Source organism: Hibiscus syriacus, unplaced genomic scaffold (assembly GCF_006381635.1).
Source record: "Hibiscus syriacus cultivar Baekdansim isolate YM2019G1 unplaced genomic scaffold, ASM638163v2 tig00110163_pilon, whole genome shotgun sequence".
NCBI lineage: Eukaryota > Viridiplantae > Streptophyta > Magnoliopsida > Malvales > Malvaceae > Hibiscus > Hibiscus syriacus.
The window spans coordinates 1,573,084-1,586,765 of NW_024062610.1; the positions used below are offsets into that span (position 1 = coordinate 1,573,084).

The 13,682-nt window shown below is 34.3% G+C and overlaps 1 protein-coding gene across 1 annotated transcript; it reads right to left on the reverse strand.

Moving 5' to 3' along the window:
• Positions 1 to 10,591: 10,591 nt before the first annotated feature.
• On the reverse strand, positions 10,592 to 13,307 carry LOC120216715 (rop guanine nucleotide exchange factor 1-like). Its single transcript, XM_039214063.1, has 5 exons — positions 12,995 to 13,307; positions 12,492 to 12,608; positions 11,859 to 12,397; positions 11,298 to 11,651; positions 10,592 to 11,055 (listed from the first exon to the last, which is right to left on the reverse strand). Exons 1-5 carry the CDS (start codon positions 13,278 to 13,280, stop codon positions 10,711 to 10,713), a joined length of 1,641 nt encoding a protein of 546 aa, XP_039069994.1. The 5' UTR covers positions 13,281 to 13,307; the 3' UTR covers positions 10,592 to 10,710.
• Between the last annotated feature and the right edge of the window lie 375 nt (positions 13,308 to 13,682).

The following is a 13,682-nucleotide window of genomic DNA, read 5'->3' on the forward strand; positions in this document are numbered from 1 at the left end:
ATTACCTTCTTAACCATTTCTTTCAGCTAGTAATTTTTCCTTTAATGTTTGCCCAATGAGAGAGATTAGAGAGAGCTCCAAAGCCAAAGGGAAGGAGAAACTTACCCTTGGTTAAACACTGGATGTTTTCAATAGTTTAGCATCAAGGTAATTCATTCTTGACTTAACTATACCATGTGTAAGTCATTTAGATGAAATGTAGTAGGTTGTATAAGCTTGAAGCACTTCCATGGTATATTTCATGTTTTAGAGTTATAAACATGTTTAAAGACCTATTTATGCTCCTTTGTATCTACATAAAACATTAATAATGTTTGGGGGTCTCACTACGGTCTTTGGGATAGAAGAATAGGAGTTTTCGTACCTATTTTATGCTCTCTGCAAGTTGAGTTTCGATGCTATAGGGATAGTATCGAAACTTGTTCTTATTCTCGGGAAAACTCATGAGTTTCTAGGCAAGAGTATCGATATTTTGGGTCATAGTTTTGAAACTCCAAAAAAGTATCAGAACTGGGCAGTCCAAAATGCTTAAAAGTATCGATACTTATATAAAGTATTGAAACTTTTACATGAGTATCGATACTCTTGGGCTAGTATTGATACTTTTAGTATGTTTTGGACAAAAAAGCCAGTTTTTAAGGGAATTAGACTCGAGGTACCCCAACACTTCAGTATATCCTCAAATAAGACTTCAAGCAAGAAAAATAATTAATATCCGAACAGTAGAAACAAAAATAGCTAGGTTTATATAAAACTAGCATTGTTTGATACTTAAGAAACAATCAGGACACCCTAGTTTCTTTTAGCAAAAATATGACAGTCAGTGGATCCAAGTCAGTGCCATGACACTTCAGCATCAAACTAGGCGCTAGATGCCCCATGACTCGACGGAGTAAGTCGATGGGTGCACGCATCCTATTTAGAATTCCATATCTCAACCAGGTGTACCCGATGGTGCATCGACAATACTACAGGGGTGCGTGAGCTTCGAGACACAAAAACCCTCAACAACCCATGATGCCAGCCACAAATTAGTAATACAGTAGTTACATGTTCATACTTGTGCCCTTCGTCATTTCACCTAGTGAATACATATATTACAATACAATTTTCAGTGAGGCACTGAGCTCGTAAGCTCAGAGTTTGGATTGTGGGGAGCTATCGTCATCAGATATTCTAGTGCAATAGATCAAATTCTCATAGACCTTTCAGAGTACGTCTTGAATCATCTTTAGATGATATGTACTGTTATGGACCCGTGTTATGTTTTTAGTCGTAACTCTTTTGAAACTCAGTATTTTGGGAGCTCGTCATTATTTGTAAACCCAATTTATTATTTTGTTTATTTTTATATTACATTATGGATGCCTAAATTTCAAAGATTTACAAGCAATTTTAAAAGAAAATTTTGGGTCACTATTTTGATAGTCCCATGTAACATTGTAATCTATGGATCTTTGGGTCAAATTGGATTATGGTGTTACAACTTCACTCTTACATATATGACTTATGTTGCTCAACTCACCGAAGCACATAATGGTCATTAAAAGATTTGCTTAGCCAATACAAATATGATCACTGTTTACATCATAGGAACGAATTTGGGATAAAAAAATTCCTACAGTGACCACACACAATTTATGCAATTAGGTTGTCCCTTTGAACCTAGATCTTAGGATCTTCAGTCAATTAGGTATGGTTTTCCTTCACATAACACCTTTAATTTTTCATGAGCTTTGGTCTTATTCCTTTAGATGTTTTCTCAACTTGATCTTGATTTTAACCTTTCAGTTAGCGGATCCGCAATGTTATCATTTGATCTTATAAAATCAATAGTGATAACTCCATCTGACATCACTTTTCTAATAATATTATGTCAAAAATGCATATATCTTGATTGACTGTTATTCATGAAATTTTGTTGCTAATCAATATATATCTTGGGCATAAGTTTCAATCATTCAAAAATATCCTCCAATTAATTCTAAAGTCATTTAGCTTATTCTCCAAACTTCTCTATGACTCCTCTATTCAATGTGAAACATATTCATTTGTGCCTTTGATATCTTGAACATCATATATTCAACTAACATCGAAGTATCCTTATAGAATAATGCAATCCATGATCTTGAGTATATATGAGATATCTCAATTCTCTCACAATCCATCGATTTGAGATTTATTTCAATTTACTTCGATAATGAGAAAATCATCTTTACAAGACACATCCACATTTTTAAGTAGTTGTAAAAAGGTTTTTTTACTTTCCATAACTCATACATTCCATTTTCCTTTTTGAATAACCTTATTTAAAAAGGTAATTAACTAAAAGAATAGCTTTCCCACATGTTCTGTGATAACTCCTAACTTCTTATCATTGTGTTCATCGTTTTCTTTTAAGATTTAATTCTTCCGCTTTGTTACTCTATTTACGTTATCCACATCGAGTACATCTGCATATTTATGAACTAATAATTGGTTCCATGTTTTCCTAAACAACGTTTAGATCAATTTCTCATTAAAAGTTTCAAAATTATCAATTTTTTTCAACAACTTCAACTATTTGCAAGTGTGCATTGTCTTGTAGTTAAAAGCTTGGGATCAGTTTGAAAGATTTTATATTATTAAAAGTTCCCATTGAACTTTTCAAATAATTAATTAAATCTTTTTATTATGTTAACTATCATTTGTATATGGACCACTATTTACTAGTTTACGATTATAATAATTATTTTTCGTTATTGAAAGAATTCAATTGATATAATTTTCAAATTTAAAACTTCAATTAAATATATTTTTCACATAGGGGTTTAATTGCTTTTTTTAACGAAGTTCTAAGGCTTATATATTCCTTAAACATTTATTATTATCATTATTAAAAAAATTAATTAAACATTTGACCATTTTATTTACGGTATAAATTAATATAAATAGTTTTCAATTACTTATCCAACCTTCGGAAGCACAATGACATAGTCTATTTTTTCTTCAAAGAAAATAATTGAGTGAGTTTTTTAAAATAAAATTTTATATTTTATGAATCATAATCATAAAAGCTGTTTGATATTAACGAAAGTTAAAAGATTAAATTAACTCTAGTGTTTGATAAATATAAATTTTGAAATAGGACATAAGTTTAAAATAAAATGGTAGATACAAATTATTTTAAATTCATTAAATTTTCATCCATATCAGTTTTCGTTGATTTCCATTAAGATGTCTTTGAACCCCACACGCAGCTCACAATCATTAAAAAGAGTTGATTTCCATGCATCGAGCTGTGCGATCAATACCTAATTAACTCTCTGCTCTTCCCCCTCAACTGTAGCCGGTAAAAACCAACTAGTCAACCAAATCTCCATTTGAACACTAGGTCCGGCGCTTGTGGCAGAAACTAGGCCACCCTTGAGACTGGAATGAACCACAGTCCCCACAATCGCACCATTGCATAAAAGCTTTACATAAAAGTTGACACTTGAGTCTTCTTTAATTTCCCACTGTTTATTGCATCTATCACTCTACCTTATGGAAACAAAGTTGCAGGAAGATAACCCAAACCGTAAACTTTGTACTACTATTTGTTTATTGAAAAGCAGTCTCGAAAATCCAGATCTTGTCATTTAAGAGTCAAACCATTTCTTTGACAAGCTTCCCTCTTCGGCCACCTATGTAACACGATATCCTTTTTTTCTTCTCTATATCCAACTGGAATCCGGAGCATTTACTATAAACATTACCGCACCAGTTTCCTCATTTACAGAATAGTTTCCTTCTAATAATTCATTGGGTAGTCCAATGTTTTTCTAAAGATTAACCCACCATTAGCATCAGAAATCACAGCATGTGATTATTTGTTTAAGAAGTAAAATTGTGTTGAAATGTTTGATTGTTCCAATGATTCAATCATGGCTGGCTCTGACAGTAGCTCAGTTTGACAACTGGTATGTACCCTGGCGAGGCTAATGGAACGTTGAAGGAACAAAGTCAATATCAATCTGCAACTGATACATATATATATATATATAGATACTGATGCCTATTTTGAAGATTTGAACTGTTAAACAATTAATTGGATATAGTTGGGGGTAGATTCAAAGCAATAAATGGTGGTGTGTGTCATTATGCAACAAAGTATACGTGGGAGTTTGTTCTTTCCTTTTAAATATTAACCGTGGCTCTAGGAATTAATAAACAAATATACTAATTCCCATCAGAAGAAAGGCGCATTACACGAACTCTTGCACATCAAAAAAGAGAGAGAAAGAAATCCCAGTCATAACACAAGGTTTAAGGAGCTAGCAGAGGTCGTGCGAGTGATGAGTGTGACGTATCAGTCGACAAAACGCAAGTTTTTTTTTTATTCTGAGATTTAACTTCTTTATCTGTCTAAGCCAAGGAGCCAACACCATTTGTGCTTTTCTGATTTTCTTCTTTTTCTTTCACAATCATCTTAATTTAGGTAAAAGGATCAAAAAATAATCTTATGATTATACTAAAAACACAGTATTCATTCTTAAATTGTATTTTCTGTTATGTTGTGTTTATTGTAATTATGATAATAATAAATATTATTACGGATATCATGATTGTATAATAATAATTTCAAACAATATTTTTATTATTAAATATCAATCGTTATTTCAATAATACATTATTATTCACCTATAAATGTCCTAAAAACATAGAAAATTTAAAAGCTAAGAGAGATTTTTTTCGACAAAGCAGAGGCTACCCATGGAAAACATTTGTTGTGGGGGTGGTCCGGGGCAGTCCAAAACAGGAAATTTAGTAATGATCTTAGAGTGGTGGTTGAATTATTTTATTTCCCACACAAGCAAATTAATAATGAGATGCTGGAGGAGGAAACAAAGACCATAAATTCTTGATAAATACTTAGTAGTTAACTGTTCACCCGAGAATTCAATTTTCTCAAATGCACTTAATTGCTAATTCATTTGGTTTACAGGTGTCATTTTCTCATAAATGAAAAAGGGCAGAGATCTGAATGCAAATGGCTTAGTATTCAATATTTTACCTTTGATGGTGGAAGATTTTTTATTACATTTAGGGGGCCGGCTATATTGTTAAAAACAGTAATTTCCAAGTTTTTTTTGCTCGCTGTCACTTTCGATTTTACTTTTTACCGATTCTTCAGTGCTGCCATTAATTCAAATGATGCGTTTTCAAGTTAGTATCAATCCAAAGATAAGCAAGCAACTAAACAAGTCATCTGATTTCTTGTGCTACTCAACACGATCGTGCAACCATTAACAACTGTGTAAATGGAGGTGCTTGTCGCTCGGCATGTCATTAAAAGCAGTAATTCTGGTGTTAGTCCCACGGGTAAAAAACACTAGCCTGCTCAGCTCCACCATGATCCCAGACCTCAACCTGAAACCGGTTTTGCTCTACTTTTGTCATTATTGCATTAATTACCACCGAAGAGTCTCTTTGCTTATGCAAAACCCTTTTTCTTCAATTGCATATATATATATATATATATATATATATATAGATATATATATATATAGAGAGAGAGAGAGATATGATGGAAAGGATGGGGGAGTAGTGGGAGTGCGAGGTTTTACACCAGTAACGAGGGAAGAGAGGAGAGACATCGTGATGATGATCCTTCTAAATATGCCCTTCCCTTATAGGAGAATGAGCCCATCCAATCTTAATTGTATTTTATTTCTGGTCCACCTCCCTCTTTAATTAATTACACACCCCTCTCTCTCACTTATTAACTGTTGTTCCTTCATTGCATCTTAAATAGGATAACCCCATCAGCATCTACTCCACTCTCCTGTTTCCCTTATTGTCATTAGCATCTTCTCCTCCCTTCTTTCTGTTGCTTTCATGGGGGTTTAGCAAAGGGATTCTTACAGAGTTCATTGGCATTCTGTCCACCTCCTCATCATAGCGGGAAAAAACAGCTTTTTTTCCTATTTAATTTTTCATGGAGGTGGGCATACTGTCAACTGGGCTCTTTTGGCATCTCTTTGTGAAATCCTCGTGATGAATTTCTTCCAGCTTTCCTCTCCCTCTTTAAAGTTCCAGGTAACTATCAAACATTCATATGCTCCCGTTATCTTCATCAATATTTCTGCAGTTTTTACTCTTACCAATGAGATGATACTATTTTGTTAGGTAACTTCTAACTCTACAATTTTATACGAAACGAAAGGGAGTAAATAACATTTCACTATTTTGTTGGTACTTTCATCATGCTTCTGCTATTTGCAGGGTTTGATCGTATGTACTGACTGCTCAACGGAGGCCCGAGGGCTCGTGCAGCAACATGATGAGCAAACTTATGTTTCCAAACTGGTCCTATTTGAGATCTTCTTCGAAGTTTTGACTGTTAACTGATAACCCTAACCTAACAAGTCATTTCATACTTGTTTTCTGCATTTCCTCCTGTCCCAGACATCAAATTCTTTTATTTTAACAGTTGCGGAACTATTATCATGCATTCCATCTAGGGTTTTACGAGAAAGATATGTTAAGGATGGATCTGTGAATTTGATATCCAACTCCCTTCAAAGGCACAAGGGAAAGGGTGGAATTTGCATAGTAACCCTAAAAAACCAAAGGACAGTAACAAGAAGATTTTGTCAGAGTTGCGTGAGACCCAAATGATGACGCCGGCCTACGTTTTTGAATTAATACTAATCTGATACTGTAACTATTGTTTATATCTACGCTGATTGTCATCAGATATAAGATTGCCACTTTAAAGCAGAAAGGTTTTCATGTCCGTGGCCTCTTATGCATGATTGCGCCACCAATTTCAAAATGTCAGTCAACACATTATATATATTTTATTTTACTAAGTTATATAATATAGTATGTATATTATTAAAAATCATATACAGTTCACTAATGAATCTGTAGGGCATGGTCTCTTTTATACGAGGGGCAGCGGCGTTTTTACCCAAAAATTATTAAAATATTATAATATTATTTGTCTGGTATCATTTTTTTTAAATTTTTATTGATTTAATATTTTTTCTGATAGAGCGATAATAAAGTGAGTTACGTGAAATATGTTTTTGTTTAGATGGATCGAAGGCAGTCACTTGACGAGCGTTTTCCAAAAAAAATTTAACATAATACTACGGTACATTTCAAGGGGTGTGATTTTCAAGGATTTTCTTCTCACATTATATTCCTTTAAAGTATATTTAAAAACTATATATTTTAAATAATTAAAAAATGGAATTATTGAAACCAACGATATAATTTAATATATATTAGTTTTATGAGTTAAAGAGTCTAATGATATTAATTAATATAGACATACTGAAGTGTTTATATTATGTTTTTTGACAATGTTAGATAAAATTTAAAATGAGTATTTTTTTAATTTTTTTATATTATATCTATATCTAATAAATTTACTTATATACTATTATCAAATATTAAATTTCATCAGGTTAATATTTATTATTAAGAATCAATATTTTTATATGTTAATATATTTAAATATTTTTTTAATTATGAGTTCAAAAATTTTATGTAATTCAAATTAAAAATATTTCATTGACATAGGCAAATACCAATTGGTAGTTTTTAAGATTATCCATCAATAAAGAGACATGATTCACATTCATAATTGTAGCAGTTAATAGTTTCGGATTTTCATAAGAAAGTTTAAAAAAATTATCATATTTATTGAGTAAAAGCTAATTTTTTTTGTTGTAAATTGTGATTTTCAATTGTTCAATTTTTAATACATGATAACCAAGAAGTTTAAAGAGAGAACATCTACAAGATCTTGTATCGCGAATGCATCATTGTAATTTTCTTTTGTGAAATTTTCACACAAGAATTTTTGCATCTTAAATATGATTCAATTATTTATTTCAATTAAGCGTTAAATTAAAATATTAAAATAACATGTGAGCAAGTAAAAGTTTTTCATGATATCCTCTTATTGGGTTAATTGTGTTTCTTTATGTTGAACTTTATTCAAATTTTAGAACATGCCGATGTCTTGGGTTAATTTTGATTATGTATTGAAGGTTGCTTCAGTTTCTTCTGTCTATATCAATAGTTGATAACTGTATATTCCAAATGTCATTGTAGTTGTATATATTTGTTATGCAAAGGGTCATTAACTAAATGTCTTGATTTGCTATCATCACATTGATTTTGTAACATGTGTATGTCATTGATTATGGCCTTGTCAAAAAGTATAGGGATCTTCAAACTCATAAACACGTACCATATAAGTATGTATTTACCATTGTTGTTTATTCATAAGTCTTACAACGAGTGTTTGTTTCCTGCAGTTAGTATGTGACATGGTTCTCTACCTGAAAGGTAGATACTTGTGAATTAATTGGTTATTGGTAGCAGGGTAGAAAATGATATCATCTAGCTAAACAAGCTAGAAAAAAGCGGGTACCAGGATAATTGAAAGTCCTTGAACAATTGTCGTATGCTTTTACTTGCATTCTTTTATGTTCAATTGCTTACATGCTGTTTTAAATTATGCAAAAAGTGATTGCATTTTGATTAGTATCTAGGATTAGTCTCAATTGTTTATTTGAGTGTTTGTTTATCTACTATTCTTTGTGTTCGATATTTACTTTGAACTCATAATTAAAAAAATAAGTTTTTAAATATATTAGCATATCAAAAATATCTAATCTTAATTAATATAAACATTAATAATAAATATTAACCTAATATAATTTAATAATAGTGTATAAATAAATAAATTTATTATATATAGAGATGAAAAAGTTAAGGAATACACTTTTTAATTTTGTCCCATATTGTCAAAAAACATAACAAAAACACTCCAATATGCCTATAAACTAAACTATTCAACTCATAAAACTAATATGTATTAAATTATATTGTTAGTTTTTATAATTTTATTTTTTAATTTTTTAAAATATATTTTTTTAACATGCTTTTAATGAAGGCTCATTCCCAAATGCGCCTCTTAGGTGGCAAGAAAATTCTTGGAAGACATATTTTGAAATGTGTCTTTTCGCTTGATGTTATTTCAACATTTTTCTTAAAAAATGTGTTCGAAGGGATGTACCTTTTGTCCACCAAAATACATTTGACGTAACGCGTCTTATTATCATTCTGTAAGAAAAATATTGGATTGATAAAATTTGAAGAAATGATATTCGACTGATATTATAATATTCGGGTGATTTCTAAAATCACGGGGGCAGCTAGCCCTAGTACTGGATGCATCTACCCTCTGTTAAAGCACCGTATTCGTAGCCTCATGGTTGAAGAAAAGGGTAGGTAAACTTCCAATCACCCAATTCAACTGTGAGGGGATTAAGAACGAGGATGAAAAAGGAAATGGGGTTTCAAGTTTCAAATGTAACTACGAACAAATTTTTTTAAATGTGGATTACGATGTGTTTTCATTAGGTCTATGTTGTATAGGTTATAATGAACTTTGAAAGTGTACTAAATGGAGGGTATTGGTCAAGTCGGTGGCTGCCCCGGAGCAGGAACCTTGGATTTTGAGGGGTGGAATTAGTGGACCATCGTTTTGCCTTGACGTTGCTTAGGGTCAATTCGTCAAAGAATTTGGTCAAGAGGACTTGGGATGAAAATATTGGTTATGATGATGCTAAAAAAATTCAATGGGGACCATACCCATACATGTTCATTGTTGTTAGTTCCATTTTTACCTGACCTTTTTTCTTCCGGTTAGTTCTGGTGAATAGTTGGTACTGCAAAAAGTTGGAGGGGTGTTTTGTTTTAACGACCGTAATGGCCTCTTCTCATTTGGTTGCAGCTCTGGGCCCTCAAACAAGGGGCAATCATATCTGTTCACTTTCTGATTCTGACGGAGTGAATAGAATGTATTTTTCTATTAAAAAACCCGAAGGATTTGAAACCAAAAAAGAGATATACATGTATTCACTTTGAATCTTTATTCGTAGCTTTGAGTGCTAATATTATTACTTAAACCAATCATTATTGTAACTTATTTAATTCAATGAAGAAATTAAACGGAATTAAAATACAGTGACTAAAATAGGAGAGAATAAAATTAAGTGATGATTGGTGTAATTTACCCTATTATTTTTTTGCCATACTGAACCAGCTAGACTCCAAACGATCCTTGTTTAGAATAGCAGTCAGTTGTTCGTCCGGGTGCCTCCGTACACTCGATAACACCAATGGATGCACCACGTGTCGTAGCAGGCAGCTAGGCCATCAGCAGCTGCATTCTGTTCACGCCGATCTCGATTTCAGAGCTCATAGATAGCCTCAACTACGTGTCATAGCAGGGCCATCAGAAGATTCTGCTAACATTATGTAGGCAAGGATAGTTTGCTTCCATTGAAGCCAAACCAGCTTTCACAGTTATTGGTTTACAAAATGGTAGTTGACAACATGTTATTAGTTTATGGTTAATTATATCGTTCAAGTTTCTTTTAACGCCATTGATCATTGCCCGAAATCTAAGATTTGGTTGATCATATTGCTTCTCTAATCTTGAGAAAGAAGAAAAAAAATGGTAGTAGTTCCTGTTATAATGGCGACAATTTAAAGAGATCCAACTAAACCAATATCCCTTTACTGTCCGGGCAAAAATGTCTACGTTGAATGTATGACCATAAAGGGATTATATACAAGATTCAATACAACTAAATGCGCATGTGATGAAGTCAATCTTTGCCAGGTTGGTGGGGTGCATGACGTTATTGCATTCATTACTCAAAAAGCTAACCTTACCCGTGAGCCACCCAATGGCTCTCTAAGATTGCCATTGTTTATTGGTCTCCTATCAGAGCTTTCACTTATTTCATCTGAATCGTAGGACGCTGTCATCCCATATGGAGAACGTTGAAATGAGAGAGGATTGGTTGATATCCGACTTTGTTTAGGAAGACCAACATCAAACCACCCCGCCTCATAAACAGACACCGACTCTGCCGCCTCAATCGCTCGTTTCCTTGTGGCATCGTCCACATATAGCAGCTCGTCAATCCTTGCCGTTATGTTGAATGCTAGGCTTTCCATCACTCTCGAGTAGCTCTCAAGGATTGATTGTCCTACATCCTACAAAAACCAACAATTTTAATCTCATCTCTTTGCCCTTTAGCGTATTTCAACAATTCCATAAATGTTTAAATTTCAAACAGATTGCAGTTTTTCCGAGTTCTAGATTAAAAAAAAAACATAAAAAAAGACAAATCATGATACATTTTAAAGAATGGAGACACAAGTGTTATCGATGGAAACATGGGCATATGAACCATATACTGCTTTAAGAACTGATTCATACTAATATGATGAAGTACCTTGTTATGCTGAATCTTACTCATGTCTAAAGCAGTCTGACGAAGGCCTGGAAATCGTAGCCGTAAGTTCTGTAGGAGTGTCTCAGCCCGCTCAGCTAAAACCTTCGTCTTTTCTCTGTCACCAACAAAACCTTTAACTTTGCCACCCCATGCTGTCTTTCCCACTTTTGCACGCAGTGAGTGCCTTTTCAAGTATTTGTGTTTCCAAATATGCATAGAAGCTTCAATCCTGTTGGCCATTTCCAGAGCAGTGTATTCCGATGGTAGGTCTAAGTAATCAAGAAGACACTCGGGCGAGAATTGGTCTGCGGTCAAGTAACGGTACATAACCTCACCCAAACAATCCTTTCCACACTGGAACACAAAAAAAAAAGGCATAGTGAACAATATGCTTCCTACAAGGAAGAAAAAGGGAAACAAAGGGATGCATGAGCCATGATAATCAATCAAAATGTAATAATATTTGATGCAATTCGCCTCATGGATGCTCCATCTAAAAGTAAATTTATACTTCTCATGCCACATAGAACAATTTTGTATACTATGGAGCAGTCTCCAAACCTTGGGCAAGCTTTTGAGGTAAGCATTTGGGATATCCATCTCAGCCAACACAGTGTTGTTTATTGCCATAGCAGCCTTGAGGATCTGGTGTGTGCATTCCCTACACTGCTGCAATCTCTTCCTTGAATCTTCAGATAAACCAGAGGGGGGAACCTTGGGAAATGGGAGCCACCACTTCTCTTCCAGTCTAACAGATGAACTACCAGACGGAGAAGATGAAGGAAATGCCTCAATTCCGTCGGTATCATTGATAACTACTCCACGATCAGCATAACAAAATTCAGAATTATGAAAGCCATCAAGAATGCTTATCAGCATTGCATCAAGTTTCTTGAGTGCTGGGAGGTTTACATGGAGATCCGAGCGTGGCCGGGCCACCATAATCTCAAAGGTTCCCCCACCTGGAAACTCTTGCAATGATGGTTTAAGCTCCACTACGGAATCACTTACACACAAAAGCCAATCCATCTCTCTACGCCACATCAGCTTCCGTTGGGGTGATAATGGCTGTAACTTCCATAGTTCCCCAAACACAGAAGCTGAGAGAAATTTAAAAAAATAGATTCGGATTTCAACCTCTTGTTAATGATGAATCAAGGAAAAAAAAATGAAAATTAAGTACAAGAAACTAACCAGAAAGATTCGTAATGGCATTGGATATGGCAAGAGCAGTACAAACTCCATTTCCTCCACCTGACATATCTTCTCCAAGCAAAAGTTTAGCGAACCTTTCCTTCATCATTTCTACTTCTGCAAACAGATTGCAAACAGATCGATAGAAATTAAAACTAACTAATCCTAAGCAAGATGAATAGCAATATCAACCCAGACTCCGCAGAAAAAAATATTTAATGTTAAAGTCGGCTTTGTACCGAAAAAAGGGAAAGAACCAAAAGAAAACTTGGTGCCGAGTTAAAAACTGAAACGAAATAACAGATCTTTAAGGGATAAACGCATATAACAGATCTAAACAACCGTCACTAAGTACGTTAGAAAATGCAGCAAAATATTCGATCAGAAGTCTTCGATCTTCACCATTATAAACTAAAATTGCCGGCAAAACCTTCAATGAAGAAACAAATTCAACTCTCAAAAAGTGCTAAAAAGAACATAAAGCAAAAGTGTAGTGAACGCACCCGCCATGTCGGCCTCTGTTTCCTCAGCCTTCGTCGACGGAATGACCACGTGTCTGCCGCCGACAACCGGAAACATCACGGGAACTCGCGTCGATAAACTAGAAATATCAACGAACTCTGAACCAACGGGCGGCGAAGAGGTCAAAAAACTCGAACCACCTCGGTCAAGACGACGACAGGAAAACCCACAAGAGCTCTCGGATTCGCTCACGTCGGCGCTCAAACTGTAGCTCTCGAACCGCTCACTTATTTCATCGAAACATTCCTCCGACGAAACGCTCCCCATTCTTCAAGTCAAAAATCAAATGCTTAACAAACTTCCCAAGTTAATCGGGATTCTTGCCAGCATTATGGGGTCGTACGGTCGAGTTGAAAAGAAGAAAAAGCAAAATAATGAAGAAATAAAGACTCAAACGAAACTGCATTCGCAGTTTCTTTAAGTGGCTTTGGAGTGCATATTGCCGTTGCGATGGAAGCCAGTCGTGGTTTCCCCTATTAGTTGGCGGGTGATCATGGAGCGTGAGAAACACGCGCGTGTAGTGTTGCCAGGAATATTTGTTTCACGCGATTGGTTAGAAATGTTTTAAGTGCCGCGGTTTAATTACCGTATGGAGCTGGGTTGAGGTGTTAATGGGATGGCATGTAGAGCAGGTCAGCGAGATCATCATTTTATGTTAAAATTTATAGA

What these genes read in the sequence shown, in the direction of transcription:
- LOC120216715 (XM_039214063.1), bottom strand. Translation starts at nt 13,280, where the DNA reads ATGGGGAGCGTTTCGTCGGAGGAATGTTTCGATGAAATAAGTGAGCGG. An exon ending in AACAGAGGCCGACATGGCGG is followed by an intron (nt 12,609 to 12,994) that starts GTGCGTTCACTA and finishes ATCTGTTTGCAG; the next exon opens with AAGTAGAAATGATGAAGGAA. An exon ending in ACCTCAAAAGCTTGCCCAAG is followed by an intron (nt 11,652 to 11,858) that starts GTTTGGAGACTG and finishes TTTGTGTTCCAG; the next exon opens with TGTGGAAAGGATTGTTTGGG.